This window comes from Mustela erminea, chromosome 5, assembly GCF_009829155.1.
Source record: "Mustela erminea isolate mMusErm1 chromosome 5, mMusErm1.Pri, whole genome shotgun sequence".
NCBI lineage: Eukaryota > Metazoa > Chordata > Mammalia > Carnivora > Mustelidae > Mustela > Mustela erminea.
The window spans coordinates 115,099,755-115,119,388 of NC_045618.1; the positions used below are offsets into that span (position 1 = coordinate 115,099,755).

Consider the following 19,634-nt stretch of genomic DNA (forward strand, 5'->3'; position numbering starts at 1 on the left):
TTTTGTGTTTCAGTAATGAGCACTCTCTTTCTCCCCTTGGATGCACTCAGATTTCACGAGTTACAGGGAACCTGTCAACTGCTGTTTTCATTGTATGGGGTTCACAGGGAACTTGGGTATAGGGCAAGCTTGTTTCAAAGGAAGCAGGGAAAGAAAGTCCTGAATAGATGCATATGCAGATCAGAGCTCCAGTTGCTAGGGGACACCCCTGCCCGCCCAGAGGGCAAGACGCTGTCCTGTGTTGATGTGGCTGCCTCCTTGGAGATGGAAATGCCACTAGAGAAAGGGCACAGCCAACAGCAGACACTGCCGTGGGCTCTCAGGTTTGCCACAGAGCCTGGCAGGACAGCAGCCTGAATCCCAGCAGCCTCTGCGACCCATGGGCTGTTCATTTGGGAGCCTCTCCCCCAGGAGCTGGGGCAACAGGCCAGGGAAGCCTGGGAAAGGAAAGAGGGCAGGTAGACAAGGGCTCTCTTTTAAAGGCCCCCAGACCTCTGTGCACAGAAGGCCACCAGGGGCCACAGTCAGGAACTGGAGCCTGATGTTAAAGACAGGTTTTCACCTTCTTTGTTTGTAATGGCCTCTGAGAACACTTGGCAATAACAGTCCTTTCCTGATGGGTTCATTTTGTAGCTGACAGACATTGTTTTTTTCCCCCGTTTACCTAAAGTGGCCCAGAGTAACAGGACAAGCTGTGCCAGAGAGCGGGAAGAGTGAGCTTGCCCTGGTGGCCCCTGAGTCCCCATACCCAGGTTCCTCTGCCCTGTGGCTCCTTGTTTTGCATCCATTCTCCCACCCTGCGGAAACAGGGAGTAGCCAGAGCGCTGTCCTGCCTGGAGCAGAGCCCAGGGCAGGACCCGTGAGGGAGCTTGAGATTAGGAGAGGGCCCAGAATCAAGACTCTCTTCATGGGGCTCTGTGACTGTATGTAAGAAGATCCGGGATCAGGGGCACCTGGGCGGCACGGTCAATTCAGTGTCCGAGTCTTGGTTTCAGCTCAGGTCATGATTTCAGGGTCATGAGATCAAGCCCTGAGCTGGGGCTCTGCACTCAGCATGGGGTCTGCTCAGCATGGGGTCTGCTTGAAATTCTCTCTCCCTCTCCCTGTCCCTCCCCACAACCCCTCCTCCCTGGGTGTGTCCTCTCTTTCTCTTTCTCTCTCTCTCTTGCAAATTAATTAATTAATTTAAAAAAAAAAAAAAAAGAAGAAGAAGGTCTGGGATCAGGCAAGGGCCAGAGACATCTGGAAGAATTCATGGTAGGACCTAAAAGAAACCAAGGCAGGGTATTGAGAGAAAGCATGGACCTGTCATCAGGGAGTCTGAGTCTGGGGTCTGTGCCTAAGCAGGGAGGTGGCCAGTGCCCCTGGCAACCTCCTGTGATCTTTTGACTCTTGTTTTCACCCCCATGGCCATTTGTACCACAGCTAAGCTTCTCCCTATGAAGGTTGCCAAGATCAATATGTAAGTCCTGAGCCCTGCCCTCAAAGAAGCTTCAGACCTAGTGAGAGGGTAACTTTTGTCTACAGGGAACTCTCATTCAAGACACTGTGGCCAGTGCCCCGAGGGAAGAAGCCCTGTGGGCTTTCAGAAGCCTTGCTCCAAATGCCTGGAGAGTCACACACACAAAATCTCTCACGACTTTTTGCTTGTGTTTGCTTTCCAGTTTGCAAAGCACTCACGTGTATGTTGTTTTTTCTCAACTTCACACCAACCACCGAAAGTACTTTGTAAGCCTGAAAGCTCTGTGCAAATAGAAGACATAAGAACGCTTTCAGGAGGAGCCTTGTGAGTGCCTGGGTGGCTCAGACAGTTAAGTGTCTACCTTCAGTTCGGGTCATGATCCCAGAGTCCTGGGATCAAGCCCCATGTCCTGCTCCCCACGCAGCAGGGAGCCTGCTTCTCCCTCTGCCCCTCCTACCACCTGTGCGTTCTCTCTTTCTCAAGGAATCTTGAACACTGGCAGAGGCAAGAGGTAGGGAGAGTCAAGGAATGGTAAGCACAAGACAGGTGACATCATGCCCTAAGGCTAGAGAACCAGGCTGAGGGCCTGAGTCGACAGAGAGTTTGTGTGGTCACTGGGCTCCCTCCCTATTGCTGCTGGAACACATTGCCACAGACTTAATGGCTTAAATAACACAAATTCGTTACCTTACTGTGCCAGAGGTCAGGAGTCTGATATGGTGTCACCGGGCTGAGATTAGGGCACTGGCAGGCTGGCATTCCTCTCTGGAGGCCCTAGGGGAGAACCCACTTCCCTTGCCTTTTCCTCCTTTTAGAGGCCGCCCACATTCCTTGGCTCATGGCCCCTTCCTCCATCCACAAAACCAGCAGTCCTGGGTTGAGTCCTCCGCACCTGTCATCACCCTGATTTCCTCTTCTGCTTCCCTCTATTTTTAAGGACCCTTGTGATTACATTGGACCCTCACAGACAATCCAGGACAATATGGCTATTTTAAAGCCAGCCAATTAGCAACGTCAATTTGTCTTTGCCTCATAAGGTAACATACACAAGGTTTCCAGGAATTAGGACGTGAACATCCTGAAGGGGCCATTGTTCTGCCTACCAGGTTTGGTTAGTAGGTTCATTGTTGGTCAGTTAATAATTGTTTTTTTGGTTGGTTATTGGCTCACTGGTTTTGAAAGACACCCCAGCTCAGGTCCTCAGTCAAGAGCCAGATAATCAAGACTGTTAGAAGAAGAGCAAAATAAGAGTCCCTAATGGGAAGACGGGGCTGCTGGAGGCCGACACAGGAAGTGAACACTGATTTTATCTCACTGCCTAGCAGAATAAACCTATAAAGCACAATCCCAAGAACTAGAAAATAAGACATTCTGGAGTAGTTTGTTGGCCCACATAGCCTCTCAGACCCCAGTTCATAGCTAGTTTAAAGTCTGTACAGAAACATGGCCTCAAGACCTTGGTTTTTGTCCCATGTCCTGTGTCTAAGCTTTTGGCTGAGAATCAGGGATGTTTGTAATCCATTTTTAAATGTCTGGTCAAACTTTCAAGATATTATCTCTAACCCAAATATACTAGTGGGTTCTGCAAAACGTCTGGTAGTCCCCTGGAGTCTCCCAATCCTATAATGGGTTTAATTTCCTCTCCCACACATCAGTACCAACCTGCCCCATGGAACCTGCCCAACTATCTCTCCGCTTCTCATCTTGTGAGCTAGACGGGGTCAGCAGCTGCCTTGCTTTCTATCTTGTTAGAAGCTACAGCTCGCTCTTCCCGAAGTTCATCAGGACTCTTGAAATAAGATGTAGGCATTGGTCCCTGGCTCCTGAGCTGTCCCTGCAACTGGGCAGTCCTTCAGTTGGACCTTTGGAGAGTCCCTTCTTTACGCTCTGTCTGAGACCCAGCTCCTTGTTTCCTGGTTTCTTGACCTGGTGCTCCTGATTCCAGTTAGCCACTCAGATAACTCCTGGGGTACCCCTCCCCCCAACTGCCCACCTACAGACTAGCACCGGGACTCTCGAGATGGGCTGTCCACCCCTTCTTGACTGCTGCTTCTCCTGACCTCCCAGTGAGTCCTGGGTTCCATGACTGACTTTCCTGTTGGTGACTTCAATCTCAATACCCCTTTGTCCCTGTAGAACCTGCCCTCTTATGTCCAAACTGCCCATGTTCCACCAACAGCATCAGCAGCAGTGTAATAATGTCTAATGTTTGAGCTCTTACTACATGCCAGGCACTGTGTATGCATTATTTCATTTCACCCTTACAGCAACCCTAGGAAGGACCCTATGAAGAATGAGTACTACTAATCCATTCTACAGGTGAAGAGACAGAAGCACAGAGATTAAGTAGCTCATTCACTTATAGGTCATATGTGGAGTCAGGATTCAAATCTATCTATGGGGTACCAGCAGCTAGGGTAATCTGAGGACATCAGCTCATGTCCCCCTCTGCTCAGAATCCTCCAGTGGCTCCCATCTTATTTAGTAAAAGCCAGAGGCTCCCAGTGGCCTAGAGGCCCACATGACTGAGCCCTGTCCCTTCTCAACCCTTACCTCCTCTGTCTCTCCATCTTTCTCTCCGCCTCTCCAGCCACACTGGACTCCTTGATGTTCCTCAGGAAAGTCAGGTTCCTGCCTGACTCAAGTGCCTGTGTACCTGCTAGTCCTTCTCCCTGATTACACCCCCCCAACCCTGAATCTTGGCTTGTTCCCTTCTCAAGGAGGTCTTTACTGACATTCTACATAAAGACACAAAACACCCTAACTTTGCTGGAACTTCTACCTAAAGATTCCCTATCCCCCTTACCTGACTGATTTTTCTCCATGAAATTATCACCAAATAATCCATGAGCTATGTCTCTTTTGTTTATTACCTGTCATTATTACCTGTCATTCCCCCTGGGACCAAAGCTGCAGCATGTACTTGTTGAATGGATATATGAATCCCCCAAACTCCCCTCAAAAACCTGATTTTTTTTTTTAAGATTTTATTCACTTATTTGACAAAGAGAGATGGAGAGAGAAAGAGCACACAAGCAGGAGGAGCAGCAGAGGAAGAGGGAGAAGCAGGCTCTCTGCTGGGCAGGGAGCTCAATGCAGGGCTCTATCTCAGGACCCTGGGATCATGACCTGAGCCGAAAGCAGACACAACCGACTGAGCCATGCAGGGGCCCCAGAAACCTAATGTTCTAAGGAGCCTCCAGACACTGTCCAGATCCCAGGTCTCAACCTATGCCTGTTCTGGGGCCACCAGGTGGAAGACCTTGCATTCAGCTGGCAGATGAAGACAGCTTTGCCCTGGTGCCCAGTTCCTTCCATGAATCCTGGCAAACAAGAACATGCAGCACATATTTCAGGGATCTATCTTTCTACCATCTATCTAGCTATCTCTCTATTTATTTATTTATGCTCACTTACCTGTTAAAGGGAATCCAAATCTTTTCTCTCCACTCTCCCCCTGACTCTAGCAAGCCAGGGATGCCAGCAACTACCTCTTCACTAACAACACTAACAACACTGCTGGCCACCTGGGTTGAATGCTTGGCCCTCAAAACCATGTCTGACATACTGAACATTATTTAAAGTAATAGAACTGAGAAACCATTGTTGATTTCTCCTAAAAGATGGCTCCTATCCTGCCATCCAGTACTTCAGCAGCATGTGGAGATATGCTCTGAGGGCTTCCAGAGTGAAACAGGAGCACCCGGTCCCCCATGTCGAAACCACCAGACCTGCCTAATGGTCAGTGGACCTTGGACTGGTGAAACAGAAATGTGTTACTGAAACAGCACTGTGGTTTGAGATCCCCACAGTACCAGGTTCTGGACATAGTTCTCCTATTACTGTTCTCCAAATTTATTTATTTATTTATTTATTTATTTATTTATTTATTTATTTATTTTTCATGGCTAAGGGCAAGGCTGCACCTATGGTGACCTCATTAGTCAATTCCAGAGGTCCTCAAAGAGGGGTGAAAGCCTGACATTTTAGCCAGGGTTTTCATCTCAAGCTGCCGAGTATGGGGGGACTAGGAAAATAGGCCAAGGGGTTAAAGGGACCTTAGGGTGAGGGAAGTCTTATTCAAACCCACTCTGAGGTTAGATAACAGGAATGTGTGTCTTTGATTGATTTTCTCATTGTCTTAATAAGCTGTTAACTAAAGGCACTTGGGTGGCTCAGTCAGTTAAGTGTCTAACTCTTGATTTCAGCTCAGGTCTCAGTCTCGGGATCATGAGTTCAAATCTCACGTTGGGCTCCACACTGGACATGGAGCCTATTTTAAAAAAAAAAAAAAAAAAAAAAAAAGTCTTTAACTAAAAAGACATTAGCTTCCAAGAAGCTTCTCAAGAATGACTATTTCCTTAATAGGAGACCATGAGAATGGGCTTAGAGAACAAGTGATACCATTTATTGAGCATCTCCTTTGAGCCAGAAATTGGGGCACACTCTTCCAATGTCTTGCCTTACTGCTTAGCCAGGAATATTTTATCAAAATTACTGAATCAGGAACTCTATGAGGGTGTGTTCATTTGTCCCCAATTGGAAAATTAAGGAATTGAGACTCTGAGAAGTACTTGACTTGCCCAAGTTCATATAGCTTCTAAATAATGAGGCCAGAATCCGAACTTAGGTCTGTCTGACTCCAAAACTTATACAATGAGCTCTCTCTGATGTCTCTCTGGAGGTCCCTGGACTGCATTTTTCCCCCAGACTGAAAATCTACAAAGGTTTGGGGTCCAGCAGATTTGGAATGAAATGAACTCAGTGGGTGCTTCTTCGTGTTTGGGACCACACTTAGTAAGTTGAAATTGAACACCAAATCTTGCCTACTCGATTCCAGAACACATTATGTCCCTTTTCCTATGACCTCCCCCACTACACACATACACACACCCTTGTTGAGCTGGGACTATCCCAAAGAGGAAGGCTACGCAACTGCCAGAGCCCTCTGCCCTGTTCATTCTAGAAACAACCAGCCACCCTACAACTGGGTTGTTTGCCCACCAGGCAGCAAATTTCATCAATACCTATATCACCAGGCTTTGGAGAATGAGATATCAGGAACTTTGCAGGAAGGCTGAGGATGCATGAAGCTTAAAGCCCTTGTTCTTTTGGCATCATTTCCATGGTGTCAGGCAATGAGGAATGAGTCTTACTATCTAGATAGAGACACTAAAGCAGCGAGCATGACTAGTGCTGAGATGCAGGGGACATTCTTGGAGAAGGGATTAGGCCTCAGTACTTTAGAGCTTCTGGGTAGGAGGTCTCATTGCCTCTTAACAATTAGATCAGTATTACTCCCCTCAACTCTGTTGTTGGATTGACTGTGTTGGAGGTGAGATCAGGACCTTGCTTTGAGGCGTGGGCATGATGGAAGGCCGGTAAGGGTCAGAGGTGGGCCGGGGCTGGGTTAGCTAACTCTTGACTCAGAATCCACGCTCCTTGCTAAGCCGACCACTGCCTTGGTTCAACAGATCTCAGCGTGTGTATATTTCAAAAGCAAGAGAAAGCATTTAATTTTCTTTCTTTCTTTCTTTTCAAGATTTTATTTATTTATTTGACAGACAGAGATCACAAGTAGGCAGAGAGGCAGGCAGAGAGAGAGGAGGAAGCAGGCTCCCTGCTGAGCAGAGAGCCCGATGTGGGGCTCGATCCCAGGACCCTGAGATTATGACCTGAGCAGAAGGCAGAGGCTTTAACCCACTGAGCCACCCAGGCATCCCCTTAATTTTCTTTTATTTAGAAAAAGTTCAGATAAAGGAGGAGTAAACAGGACCATTCTGTTTGTGGTCTGCTGAGATTTAGTGGAAAGCAAGCTTAAGAGAACAATACCTATATCAGAACACAAGAGACCAATGCCCTCTCCAAAAACTTGTATAACCAGAAGGAGCTTAAAAGCTGACAGGGAGTTCTGGAAAGGGAAGCCGATTTTCCAGTTTGCTTCCAAGTCTTCTCAGGCCTTGACCTTTTGCTTAAAACCCAGAGAACCGACGTGATCTCCATGATGACCGTAACTCAAGAGGAGGCACCACAGGGCAGGGAGAGAGGGAGACAATGCCAGGTTTGTATGGGAACAGAAGGAAATAGCTGCCCCTCCACAGGATCACTAGAGCCAAGCCACTGGGCCTTTCTTGTCCTATGGCCTTGTGCATGTATTTTTTTTTCTTTTTCAAGATTTTATTTAAATTCCGGTTAGTTAACATACAGTGTAATGTTAGCTTCAGGTATAGAATTCAATAACTCATCACTCATACCCAACACCCAGGGCTCATCACAGCAAGTGCCCTCCTTAATCCCATTCACCCATGATTTTAATCATTTTAAAAACGAAGGCCCAGCCTCAAAAAGGGATAACCAAGAACAAATCTTCACTCTTTTTTATCTAGAGGCTTCCACAGCGAAATGTAGAAGTATTATTCTAATGACTGTACTCATCGTTCCTCTGGGTTTTACTGAAAATGAAAAAACAATCTAATCCTGGGCTGGTCATTGCCATGGGGTTCTGCATCCCAGACCATAAGCCAGGATTCCTACCTTTTACCCTCACAGCTTCCTCATGCCTCACCCGGATCCCACTCTGCAGGCTCTGCCTTCCCAGACCTGGTCTTAGCCTTCTAGCCACCAGCCAGTCAACCTGTGGTGATTCTTCCCTGCTCTAAGCCTCCGTTTCTTCTCAAAATGAAAGGGTGAGGCTGGTCCCAGGGTGTCTTTCCAGTCCTCTCCCTAAAAAGAATGGGTTGGATGGTACCTCCCTAGTGTCTCACAGCTGAGGTCAGCCTATTTGCTACTACAGTGACCAGGGCAGTCCATCCGCCCCACCTTCCCGGGACTGGGCTTTGAACTCTGCTGCTTTGCCTTCCTCCCTTTCTTGTCACACTTGGGGATAAGAACATGTTCTTACTGAAAGTCACGTTCTTCCAAGGTATGTTTCTCTCAGTAAGGGAGTTGCTCCCCACGTCATAAAAATAAATGTCCTACCTTGAAGGTAAAACTTCAGTAGAGGTCTTTCTAAAAACTGGATTCATGTCTTACAGGGTCAGTGTGCTGTCTCTGCTTTTTGTGAAATGTATCCTCCCGTCTCTGTCTGAATAGGCCTGGATATAGACACAGTGTCCTAAAATCACGAGTGAGCGTTAAAATACTAACAGCTACGTTTCTAGATCACTGGGCATTGATTGAGCTCCATATTGATAGCGTGCTCAGCTCCTTATTTTTTTCCAAGGCTTTATTTATTTGTTTGTGATAGAGAGAGCACAAGAAGGGGAGCAGCAGGCAGAGGCAGAGGGAGAAGCAGACTCCCCACTGAGCAAGGAGCCCCATGTGGGACTTGATCCTAGGACCCTGGGATTGTGACCTGAGCTGAAGGCAGATGCTTAACCGACTGAGCCACCCAGGTGTCCCACTCAATTCCTTACGGATAGCATGGTTTAGTAGCTTGCCCAAGTTGAGCCCACATCAGCCTGTCTGCAGAGCCCACTCTCTGAGGCACTGCTCTGAGAGGTTCTTGTCTGCCTTCTCCCATCTCATCTACCTAGACCCTGCCCTGTAGCACCCACCTGCTCAAGTATAGCCAGCCTCTTGGAACCCACTTTATGGGGCATTGTCTGGCCCACCGCTCTGGTTCACAGAGCCCCAGCACACCACCGTCTCCAACCAAAATCTCCCATCTATGTAGCCCGGCTTCCATGCTCTCATAGCGGCTCCCACTGTGCACGTCTCCAGTCTCCTGGCCTGCTTCGCTAGGTAGAAACTTGGTTGTAGGGGAACCGAGTTCTGCCCGTCTCCCTGAATACCTCTTCTGGGTCCAACAGAACAGGCCTGCAACCCACCTTATAACCATCACTCACTCCTAAGCCTATTCTTGAGTTGGAAAACCTGAACCCAGAAAAGAACCAGCCGTTGACGTGGGTGACCCGAATGGCCACAGAACGCTGAGCATGGCTCTTCAGCATTGTTGGTAAATTGCAGAGAAGGAGCTCAGGGCTCCACCCTCAGACCCCTCCCCCTTTCTGTCTTCATTCGCTCCTCATGATTTCATCCTCTCACAGCTTGATATGACATCTACCTGCTGACAGCTTGCAAACTGAATCTCTGGCCTGCACCTCTCCCCTAAATTCCAGCAGCAGAGTCAAATGCCCACTTGACACCACCACTGGGATAGCTACTGGGCATGTTCAGACGAGCGGACCCAGAATCAAACTCCTGATTCACTTCCCCCAACAAGCCCCTCTCTCAACCTCCCCATATCTGTAAAGGGTAATTCCATCCTTCCCCTGCTCAGGCCAAAAGTCTCAAAATCATCCTTGCCTTCTCTGGGGATTTCACACCCCACACCTAACCCATTAACAAATCCTGTTGGCAGTTTCTTCTAAATAAGTCCAGAAGCCAACAACCTCTTACCACCTTGACTGCTGCTTCATTGGTCAAAGTTACCATCATCTCTTCCCTGGATTATTGTAACTCAGAGGGAAGGTTGGGTGTGCCTGCTGCTTTGTAGGACTTCAAGCTGGCTCATTTCCATCAGGCAAACTCCTGAAAAACACACTGACCTTCCTGATTCTGTGATGTGTGTTTGGCATCAAACATGTTGCTGCCCACAGGGCAGAATGTGGCTATAGCTGTTAGATCTCATTGTTAATTGTGGTGAAAGCAACTTAAGCAAAAAATGAGTAAAGTAATTTCCCTCCGCAGATGGTGTGACATGGCAGCCTTCACAGAGATTTTCGTAACCTACTGGCTCACCTCATGCAAGACGTGCTACACAGTTTGTTGAAAATAAACAAACAGAGCTTCATATTCAAGTCCCAGGTCCTGAATGTTTTTTGATAATCTCTTTCCTCAAAAAAATATATTACTTCGTAGGGAAAAGACCTTGAAGTGTCTTCTTCCAAGACCAAGTTGGGAAGAGTAGGTCACAGGATTGTGAAAACCAAAATTCACAAAGGTGTTCAGGAAAGTGGTCTGGATTTACGCACTGTGTCACAATCCATGTGCCGTCCCAGATTCAGGGGTGACAAGAGACAGGAGGAGAGGAGCGTGTACTTGAGAGATATCTAGTGGGTTTGTGTTCGGTCCTCCCCAGCTTTTGGACGTAGTGAGGTATTCAGTGATCTGGGTCGTAGGCTTGGTTTCCCTCCGGCGAGACCACCACCAATTTCCCTTTGCATGAGTAGCCTTCCTCAACCTTGAGAATTCAAGTCTAAGATCAAGTCACTTCAGAGCCTCCCATGTGAGGAACGAGCCCCGGCCTTCTGTTTCAAGACCTTTGTCCAGCTGCTTCCAAATCACCAAGCTCCCCTCTTTGCCCCTCTGTGGTTACCACCCACGGAGATGTAGGCAGAGGGGGCGGGGGGAGGGACCTCTTAACTTGGCACTTGAGCTTCTCAGACAAAGAACCAAGGCAGCTCAGAGATTTCTTTTATTCCTGGAGTACAAGGACTTAAGCAGGTCCACTAGATCAAAGGCATAGCACTGCCCGGCCTTCTCTTTGACAGAGTCCTGGGAGCCAGACTATAGCTTTGTGTTTGAGGGTAGCATTGCCGGATTTTGCAAATAAAAATAGAGAACATCGTTTCAGTTTGAATTTCAGATAAACAGTGATATGTGTGTGTGTGTGTGTGTATACATATACTAAATACATGTATATATTTAGTGTAAATATGGTCCATAAAATATTTGGGACATACTTACGCTCAGAAATTATTCCTTGTTTGTCCGAAATCCCAATTGCACTAGGTTTTCTGTATCTTATCTGGCAATCTATTTGCATGATATCTCAACACACCAGTAACTCCCAAATCAGCCTAGATAGAACTGGGCTTGCTGTGTGTCACACAACTTCTGACCCCGACTACTGTTCCCTGCAGACATCCTTTCTGATCGGGCTGGCCAACCAGGAGAGAAAATGCAAGGGAGCAAATGCTCCTGGCTGCTAAATGTGGCCCATACCCCCACTGGCAAGGGCCCAGGGATCCACAAAGGGCCTTTTCAAGACCATCTCCCCAGGAAGAGGAGGTGGAAGAGAACTGGGAGTGGGTGGCGGCAGGGACTGGAGACTGGGGAGAGGGAAAATGTTCAACAGGGCAAGCGTGGAGCCTTGAGGGGAAGCTTTTGAAAGAAAGGTGCCATCTCAGGAGGCACTGATTTCCTGTAGAGCAGTCATTTGAGCTACCCTTTCAGAGGCCTCTGCTGGCTACCTCTATCCCAGGACACAGTGGGGCCCGGTCTCCAGGAACCTCTCATTTCATTTCCCTTTTCAATTTACCTCCTCTTCTTCCTTAGTCTCAGTCTTCTGGAAGATGGTGGACATGGACACTTTATGGGCAATTCTGGACATGGCAGAAGCCATGTCAGGGAGGCCCCACCACTTGGCACCACATCTTCACATCCTGCTCATAGACCAGCTATGATCTGGGTAGAGTGTACTGACCTACACTACATTTGTCTCAGAGGCTTCCAACCCCATCTCTGCCTTGTTCTATCCATGTGACCTTGGAATACTTAGCACTCTGCCCCGCAGTTCGCTCATCTGCAGATGAGAATTCTTGTCAGGATGCAGTGAGTTGATGTGTGGGAAGCACTTAGAACCGTGACCAGTGTAGAGAAGACACTGTTAACAATGTGGGTGGTGTTCTGCCCCTGTAGCTCCACTGAACAACTCCCTCAATCACCCCAGTGACTTTGTTCTTAGTTCTCATCCTCTTGAGCCCTCTGCTGTCCCTGACACACACCTTCCACCGTCTTCTGTCATGGCGTCTGTGAGGCCGTGCCTTCCCTCACGGTTTCCACGATGCTTTGCTCTTCCACCTTCCTTCCCTCCCTCTTTGACATCTCTGCTTCCATCTCATTGTCATTTGGCTCTCTCGATCCCTTCCAATCAGGCCCATTTCCTCAAGGTTCTTTCTGAGCATGACTCTGTTCTCATCTCCATTTCATTTCCCTTGGAGATCTCAAGTCACGGATGGGAATGTCAAGAAGATCTAGCCTTGGGTATGCTCAGACTATTCCTACAAGGGAAACAAGCAACTGTGTCTCCATGGTCATCTCTGGAAAAGGGCAACTGGGCTCAGAAGCTTCTACCCTTCTGGAAGATGTGTGATCTTTGCCATGAGCATGAATTACTTCTAGAAGAGTAGTTGCAATGACAGTGTGGTTTTGAAGGAGAGGGGATGGGTCACTTCTGACCAGGACCTTCTTTGTCAAGTAGTCTGCCTCTAGGATGGGGTGGGGAAGGTTTTCAGAGTATAAGAGTTGGGGCAAAGGCATGGAATTGAGACCTGGAAGTGACTGAAAGGCTTTGGCACCTATAAAGAAACTTTAGGCTTCACTGGTAGAGGCAGAAAAAGTGGGTTGAGAGCAGGTATTTTGGCAAGCCAAGGAGATCTTGCAGATTCCCTCAGAATCACACAGGAGCCCACCCTGCCTTCCTGTGAGCAAGCCCTGCCTGCCCACACTGGACCCCTAGCTTCATGGGCTGATCAAAGCCAAAGAAACACATTTGGGAGCGTATAGGGCCCTCTGCAGGCCTGGACTCTGGGCTGCCATGTTGCTGGAACCACTTGCAGGGTGGGGTCATTTGCTAAGGTCTTGGGTCCACTGGGTTTGCCCATCATGTGTGCCTGAGGCACCTGCAGGCTTATCAGAAGGGCATGAGCTCTTCAGAGACTAGGTGACTATTAGCATCATATAAGTCAGAGGAAAGGCTGTAAAATGGGTTAGGTTAGGAAATGTAGACTCCCCTCACTTTGGAGGTCCAGGTAAGAATACAGTGGAAGCCAGCTTCTGTATGTCTAAGTATATGAAAGTTGTAAATAAAGCTAATAAACTATTAAATAGAATATGTTGCCTTCTCATAAGTTGACAAGTATACCTTCATGGCATTCTGAAGGTGAAATTTGAATTTAGTTGGTGGAGTCCTTGGAGTTTCATACTGGAGCACAGTGGCCTAAGGAGAACCAGCCCTGGGCTGGCTTCATTCCTTGACTCCACTGGCGCTAGGATGCACCTTGAGCATACACACGTGACACCCAGCCCATCTATCCCAGCTCCACATCCACACCCACCCCAAAGCCACCCCTTGGTCATCCCACTGAGGTCCACAGGTGTGCACACCAGTGGCGGTCTGCTCTGGCTGGCAGAACAGACTTAGATTTGAGTCCCACCCTGGCATTAGGATTAAGCTTGGGGAACAGGGAAGGGGACACGAGGATCGCCGTACCTGAAGCAAGGTCCAGCAGCAGAACATGGGTGACTCTTGGGAAAATGGCCCTCTAACCCATGAACATGTGTGAACACTTGGCCCATGGCTGCTGGGCCATAGCTGGAGGAGGGCCAGAGCCACTCCCTGATGTGTGGGCCACTCTCATCACTAGGCTGAGGCCAGGGCCTAGTGAGAGTGAGAGAAGCCGGTGAATACTAGAAGGAAGAGCCCCATAGGTTTCCTAGAAGAGTCCTCAGGATGCCCAGCATCTCCCTGTCCCAGGCTGGGCCTCTTGCCCAACACCTCGTGCCTCGGGGTCATTCAGGTATCATGGTCTTGCACTCCTGACACAGTAGGGAGTTTGTTTCCCTCCTCTCACACTCGCTGACTTTAATCCCTGCCCGCCTGTGCCACTTGGCTGGCCTCCTTGGCAGAAAGGTGACAAAAAAACTCTCTCTGAGGAGTCAGATCCCTCAGCCAGACCCTGAAGCCTCCTTGAGGCCACAGGAGCCAGTGGCCTAGGGCTCTGACCTCTACTTACCAACCTGGTTTCCTCTTACCTCTCCTTGCTGCATGTTGATGGGAGTCACTCAAGGCAGGTCCACTGATCTCCAGAGAACCAGGAGAGCCTCTGTCTCTCCTACACTCACAATCCTCCCCCATGGCGAGGGCCAGTCCTCTTACTGACCGTTACCTTCCCGTGTTTCCCAACACCTACCTTGACTCCACCTACCGCACCTCCTCCCCCAAGCTCCTCCCCCTGCTCCCAAAATCTGCTCAACTTGCTCCTTATTTCTGTCCCAATCCCTTTCATCCTTCAAGAGACACTTGAAGCTCCCCCCCGCATGAAAGCTTCCCAGTACCTTCCGTTAATCCTTCCCCCAGCTTTCTCATCTGTATTTTTTACCACCTGGACCCCACGCTTGGTCACATGAATTATGTTCATGGTAGTCTTTGATGACATATGACATTTTTTTTTCTTTTCAAAGTTTTTTTTTTTTTTTTAAGATTTTATTTATTTATTTGACAGACAGAGATCACAAGTAGGCAGAGAGGCAGGCAAAGAGAGAGGGAAGCAGGCTCCCTGCTGAGCAGAGAGCCCAATGCTGGGCTCGATCCCAGGACCTTGGGATCGTGACCTGAGCCGAAGGCAGAGGCTTTAACCCACTGAGCCACCCAGGCGCCCCAACATACGACATTATTATTCTTTGCTTGTTATATAAAGATCACGGGACTGGAAGAGGTCTTAAAGACCACCCAGTCCAAGCCTCTTTTTTTTTTAAAGGTAAAACCAAGAGAGAGAAAGGTTTTATAACATAGCCAGGCTGAACCTGCAAGAATTACATTCAGCCCTCTTGACCCAATCTGGCACTTCCCCACGAACCCCCGCTGCCTCTCCACACGGAAGTCTCTGTCACTCAAAGGATGGGGTAGTCATGAAAGACGATCACGTGATACACTCATGGAATGGGAAACGGTGCCTCCCTGTTGACTGGCAGGACAGAGTCAGAGCTGCAGCCCACTTCTGTATACCTTCTGTTTTTTCAAGTTCTTTGCTCTCCGCTTTAATAACCACCCAGAAAGGAGTGATTATCAGAGATCACCCGGATTTTCTCAGGCCAGCCCAAATTCCCTCCTGTCTCCCTTTTTCTCCAGAGAGAACAAGCCCAATTCCTGCTCTGCCGTGGCCAGGGGGCCGGCTCCTCCTGCTACCTATCCCCATAATCCCTTGCATTTTCACTTTGGAAGCCCTGATTCTCATCTTCACAAGTGTCGCTTCTGACATTCCCAGGGACTGACAAGAAGCCGGTGGGCCACAGCAGGAAGGGGCTGAGTAAGCAGCCAAGCAGTAACAAAGTGGAGGGTCTCGGCTGGAGCATGCAAGAAACAGACTGGGGGCAGAAGAGCAGGTAGTGGCCCAGGGACCTGCCCAAAATAAGGCCCCTAAACTCCAAGTAAATTCCCCAACTCAAAAACCAGCCAGAATAGGGCAGAGCAAACATTTTTTCTTTTCCCCCTCCTGCTCTGGCTACCCTGCTCCCTGCAAGGAAGAAAACTAGAATAATGAGGCACGTTGGAGACTGTCACCCGAGCAGCTCCGGAAGGACGTGGGCAGACGCCTGGCTGGGCGGCTGACTTTCTCTGTTTCTGGTTGAGATTTTATAAATATTCGGGGAGTTTGATCTGAGGCTGGTGGTGGGGAGGCGCGGGGAGCGGCAGAGGGGGTAGATAACTCAGCCCATGGGGGTTCTGGGACCTCGCCCAGGCCTGCTTTTCATTAGCGTCACCAAGGCAACCGCTCATCCGCAGCAGACCCCATCCCGCCACCTTAGGCTTTTCCTTTAATAGTGAATCTGCTGCAATCATTCCCCCACCAAACCCCCACCCCTGCACCCCATCACCTCCTAGCCTGGGGAATGGCAGATCATTAAGGAGGAGAAAAGCTGCGATCCGGACTCTCTAAGGCTGGAGGAGGGACAGAGCCACCGTTGTCCCATTCCAAAGGCTGCCATTGGCGCAGGACTGTTGGGGTTTTGGTGCTAAGAAACCCCTGGTAACCAGACCGTAGCAGCATCCGCTTCCAGCCCTTCCTCTGTTTCCCTGGCTGACCTGACCTTTCCCCTCCACACACACCTTTATTCTTGACCAAGGCAAACATTTGCAGAGTTTCCAAGGAACGACCTCACCAGTCGTCATGCTGATACGTTCCAGATGCCCACCGGTGCACAAGCCCGTGTGGGTCTTTGGTTCCCCCCTCAACCCCACCCCCACATGTACAGTGGATCCTGAAAGGGCAGTGTCGGGGAGGAGGCAGCTGACCAGAGGTGACAGGGAGACCCATGTCTGTGAGGCATGATTGGGCCACCAGGGAGGCGCTATGGGCCCAGAGCCGGTAACCATTCCCCCACCCCACACCCCTGCAATGCAGACACTGCCCCTTCTTGGCACAGACTCCATGGAACTCCAGAGATCTGTTTAAAAATCAAATCCCCTGACTCCGATCTCCACGGGGCCACAGCCAGGGAATCCCGGCCTCTGCTGCGAGCAGAGCTAGCTGGGCACCTGTGCTAGGAGGCCCTCGGAGGGGTCTGCTGAAAGACAGGAAAGAAGGAGTGCTGTCAGGGGGCTGGTTGCAGGGGCCGGGTTCCTGGGTTGTCTTTCTAGCCTGTATTTGTGCTCCTGGGCAAACCTGAGCCAGAGCCTCTCCCGGCCCCTCCTTTCTGTGGAATGCAGGTCACTCCAGCCTTCCTGAGAGATCTGTGCTCAGAGCCCTGGAGCCAGCCCCAGGGGCTGCAACTGAGAAGCCACAGAAGACCCCTCCCCCAGCTGCCAATGGAGCAGAACGGGGACCCCAAGGCATCTGGGCTCAGGAAAAAAGCAGCTTCTGCGTTCTTGCTCTTTTGTGCCTTTTCCCACCAAGATCAGCTCTGGAGAAGCAAACCCGAGTTCCTCTGCTGGTTTGAACAGGAAATTCCTGTCAGCTCGTGGGAGAGGCCAACTGGGGGAGATTTCATCACATAGGTCCCCCCCCCCCCCCCCCGAGATACAGAATCATATCAAAGTCTTATCCCAGCCCCTGGTGGGGGTGGAGGGGAAGATCCGACATCCGCTTCTGGGCCTGCCAGCCTCTCCTACCTAAACCTGGGTGGGGTTTTTTCTACTCTGCTTGCTTTGGTGGGGGGTGTGGCGAGGGCAAGAAACACCAAGCAATAACCAGGGCATCGTCGTCGCTGACTGGGCTGCACGGGTGGTTTTTCCGTCTGCTCTGGTGGCAGAGCTACTGGGGAGTCAGAGAAGCGCCAGCCCCCACAGCACAGATAGCGTGGCTGGAGAAAGCCCTCGGGGTGTGTATCCTCGCTTCTCAAAGTCTGGTCCCGGACCCGAGCAGGGCCATCGCCTTGCAGATGCAGGTCTAAGACGGCTCCTTAATCAAGAAATAATGTTTTAACCAGACAGCCGGGTGTTTGGAGGCACATTGGAGTTTTCTGGAGCATAAGAGAGAACATACAAATGCTTCCATCTCTGACTGCATGGATTTTAATCCCAGCTCTGTCACTCGGTAACAGTGTGACTTTAGGCACAGAAACATCCTCTCTGAGCTCTGGCTTCCTCACCTGGAAAGCAGAGGTGATATTACCTATCCTAAAGGGGTGACACAAGGCACAGGCCTGGCACCAGGAGGCTCCGGCCGAGTAAAGGTTAGCAGCAAGGAGTTGGTGGCTCAGGGAATGGTATTATCATTGGCTTCTTCCGCTGGCCAAGTCTTGCTGTCTCACTTCTGTATTTTCTGAAAGGATTCATAGCCCCCTGACCATGAACCCCCAAGCCAACAGTTGTAGCCTTTCCTATCCAGTTCCCCCCGTTCCCCCATGTGAGGCGAGGGTGGAGAGGTGCCCTTGTGGTAGGATGGAGGTAGGAGAAGGAGATGACTGAACCGACAGGCAAGGCCAGGTCGCGAGGAGGGACTTCTAGGAAGAGGAGATGCACACAGCATCTGACTTTGGGAATGGAGCCTTCTAAATGGCACTTTGACCATTTCCCACAAGCTAGTAATATAGACTCTGGATTTTGTTTCTTTTACCCTCTCTGCATTTCCTTGAGAGACGATAGCGTTCCATCCCTGGGGGTTGGGGGGAGCATTGACTGACTTCCCTTTGTTCTGTGATGGCCTGTTCTTCCAGCCATAGCTCCCTCTTCTTGCCCGGGCTGGGGTGACAGAGCACAGTGACACACAAGCCGCAGAGGCCCGCTGGGGCCGTGAGCACATGGCCGCTGGGCTCATTTTCCCAGCTGCTTTCCCACCAGTGGCCCTTGGCTGACGCTGCTTTTCTAATTCATTCTGGGAGACAGAGAGAGGGACAGCTCCCGGGTGTGCCTTGAAGTGTGCCGGCTGGTTCCCCGGGCCAGCCGGGGCGACTCGTCTAACCTGGCTAAGCCTCGGTTTCCTCCTAGGAGGGCAATTCGGAAGATGCCATGCAAGCCTCTACCCACTGTGGGGACCCGGAGACCACAGGGAGCTGGAAGATTAAATGAGGGGATGCCTGGAAGGAGCACAGCCCGGAGAGTGCAGTGTGGTCACTCCGCGTTAGCTGAGGTCCGTGTAGCTATTCGAAGACCCGAGACTTCAGAGCCTTCAGCCCCGAGCCTTCAGAGCCTTCAGCCGTTGGCTGAGGTGGAAAATCGGAAACAAGAAAGTGGCGTCCCCATTTGCAAATAGCATTCACAGCCTCCCCACTCCTGCAGGTCAGCAACCAACCCTCTCCTCCCCCCCTCCTTCATTTTTTTTCTTTCTTTAGCGGCAGGGGTTGACACATGTGGCTCCCCAGGCTGTCCCAGTGAATTTAAAGCTTGAAATAAATACATGCTCCAAACGGCTCCTGACCTGGGAACGCCTCTCCCCCCCGCCCCGCCTCCTCTCCCGCTGGAAGCCCGGGGCCAGGCAGAGCCCCGGAGAAGGTATCTGCTCTGCACGTATGCGGGTCCCAGGGGCCCTGCACGGGGCGGACGAGGATCGCCCTGAGCCAGCACACACTCTCCTCTTCCTGGGTTTGTTAGAAGCCTGACCAGGCCCGAGTCTTATGACTTCAACAGATGTTTCTGCTTAAGCAGCCCTGGCATCTTTATGGCCTGTTTTTTCCATTCTTGCTTCTCTTCCTCTGTCCCAACAGCCCTGAACGCAATTTGGACTTCATTTTCTTTCTAATGGTTACAGGGAAAGAAAGGACTTTTATTTATTTTTTTTCTTTTTCATTTTTTCCCCCTTTTTCCTTAGCTCTTCAAATCTCTCTCTCTCTCTCTCTCACACACACACACACACACGCACACTCCAGACGCATTCAGATCTGGGTTCGTGGTGTGTATCTGTTAATGGCACTGACACTTCACGTAAGACTTAGCCCCACTCGAAGCCTCTGTCCCTGTCTCTGCCTCCACCCTCACCTCTACATTCATCCCCTGCCTGTCCCCACACAG

At 50.0% G+C, this 19,634-nt stretch overlaps 1 protein-coding gene across 2 annotated transcripts in view; it reads left to right on the forward strand.

Annotated features, from left to right (window-relative positions):
• Window positions 1-19,634, forward strand: part of RAD51B (RAD51 paralog B) — a 678,552-nt gene that overhangs the window by 653,646 nt on the left and 5,272 nt on the right. Inside the window, exon 11 of one of the 2 annotated variants that reach the window (XM_032344581.1) lies at window positions 10,154-10,233. The exons of the other annotated variant lie outside the window; for it this stretch is intronic. Coding sequence (XP_032200472.1) covers window positions 10,154-10,191 — 38 coding nt within the window. The 3' untranslated portion in view covers window positions 10,192-10,233. Of the gene's footprint in view, window positions 1-10,153; window positions 10,234-19,634 lie in introns of those variants that run through there. 2 annotated transcript variants of the gene reach the window in all.